Source organism: Dipodomys ordii, unplaced genomic scaffold (assembly GCF_000151885.1).
Source record: "Dipodomys ordii isolate 6190 unplaced genomic scaffold, Dord_2.0 Scaffold117, whole genome shotgun sequence".
NCBI lineage: Eukaryota > Metazoa > Chordata > Mammalia > Rodentia > Heteromyidae > Dipodomys > Dipodomys ordii.
In genome coordinates, this window is record NW_012267333.1 from 1,941,600 (window position 1) to 1,943,671 (window position 2,072).

The 2,072-nt window shown below is 40.5% G+C and overlaps 1 protein-coding gene across 1 annotated transcript in view; it reads right to left on the reverse strand.

Annotated features, from left to right (window-relative positions):
* The window catches only part of Ms4a12 (membrane-spanning 4-domains, subfamily A, member 12), an 11,964-nt gene extending 10,536 nt beyond the window's left edge, over positions 1–1,428 (reverse strand). Inside the window, exon 1 of the mRNA XM_013028997.1 lies at positions 1,204–1,428. Coding sequence (XP_012884451.1) covers positions 1,204–1,428 — 225 coding nt within the window. The remainder of the gene's footprint in view (positions 1–1,203) is intronic.
* Positions 1,429–2,072: the final 644 nt, after the last annotated feature.

Consider the following 2,072-nt stretch of genomic DNA (forward strand, 5'->3'; position numbering starts at 1 on the left):
CTGAGGAATCGAACCCAGGGCCTCATGCATGCAAGGCAAGCACTCTACCACTGAGCCACCTTCCCAGTCCCTGCTTGGCTCACTCTTAAGCTCATGTTTTTGCTCAAATGTCATGTTCTAAGGCATGTCCCCTCAGACAAACTTGAAATTGCTACCCTTTCACTTTCTGCTACTTAAAAAAAATTATACTTACACTTTCTTCTCTATATCACTTATCCATTTCTGTTATAATTTGTATTTTACTTCCTTATTATAGGCATGATTTCACACACTGGGTTGTAAATTCCCCAGGACAGAGATAATGTCATATTACCAATATTTGTATGGGGATAGGGTGTGTGTGAGATCTTGTCTTTGTCCTATCTGTTCAAATTTTCTCCCTTCAGCATGAGAGGATCTTGAAGTCACTTTGCTGGTTGTGTGTGGCTGCTGGAGAGGAATGGAAACAGATGGCTAGTAATATGGCTAGAAGAGTTCTTGCACCTAATGGATACCCAGTGTAATTTGGAGCTATACACAGGAAAAGACTTAATTATTTTGTGAAAAGGGGTGCCTGGAAAGCTTAGGAAATCCACTAACAATTCTGCTCAAGTGGGTGGAATCCTCACCAACAGGTGGGATGTGTTTCACAATGCCTACAGATACAAGATTGAGGGTGCTAGTCCAAAATACTCTTTGTAAGACTGTAATGGTAGATAAGTCGCAGCATTTCTAAGGGTCCAAGCTGCTGGGGCCACAGTAGATGGCAATGTTCTACCTTCTTTTACACTCATTCGTAGCTAAGTCCCTTTAAAGGTGGGCAGCAGTATACATTTTAATGTGGATCATCAGTGGGCAGATTCTGGGTTTTTAACCAGTTCAGAGACAAAATCAAGCTTGTCTAAAATGCTCTTTTCAGAAGTGAGATCAATCAGGTACTGTTGCTTTTCTCATCAAATTTGCTTCTGTCACCAATTCGATTCTTGCTTGAATCTAAATGAAATGAACTCAGGGCAGACTTATTATTTCTACCTAAAAGGGGCATACAGCTTCTAGACAAGCATTGAACTTTTAAATAATGAATATTTTCCCCACCTATAATTGATAGGCACAAGAAAACACTTGCAAATGCAAACTTAAAATTCCAGCAGGAAACAGACTCACCCCTAGTATCTTTCCTTCTTCTCTCAAGTTTACTGCTGCTGGTTCTGTCGTTAAATTTACCATTTGAACATTTCCTTGAGCAAACTGACTACCACGAAAGAGTCCTGGAGATGTCATGAAGGGAAATTGCCCACCTTGGGCTTGGTTTCCTACATTAATAAAACTCAGAGATCGTTGATATTCAGCTGGTTGAGACCCAGGAGCCATGGTTGGGTTGCCTGGTGGGTAAGGATTGGGCATGGTCTCTTGCATTCCAGGGTAGGGTGTTGGCTTGGATGGCTTCATTCTGTCCTAAGGGTAAACAAAATATACAAAAGCAACTGCTGACAATGGAAGTCAAAGAGCATCTTATCAAGCATCATTTTTCCTTGTAAAGGGCACAAGTGAGCAAATAATCATGGTGACTAATACAAATGTGCTTCTCATTGGCCTTGGAATCCCATGTAACCTGTGGTTTAAAGGAACTGAAGGAGGAAAATGGGAATATATTTATATTTTAGCTCTTCCTACTTGATATTATTGCTATTATTATTATTGGGGAAATACTCATGTTTGAACACAGGTGGTTATAATTGCTAGGCAGATGCTCTGCCACTTGAGGTATACCCCAACTCCTTTTGCTTCAGTTTATTTCTCAGAGTGTTGTACTTTCTTTTCATCTGACCTTGAGTTATAATTATCTTATCTCTGCCTTCTAAGCAGAGGGGACCACAGCTAAGTACTATCCCACTCAGTTTATTTATTGAGATAGTCTCTTTCTAACTTTAGCCCAGAATGGCCTCAAACCATGATTCTTCTGTCTCTGCCTTCTGAGTTGCTGGGACTACAGGCATGCTTCACCATTCCAGCTCCTGTTTAGTTTTGTGAAGGGTATGTGTGTCTCCCCTTTAGTCATTACTTTTAAAGTATAGCAGATAGCAAGAAGGGAT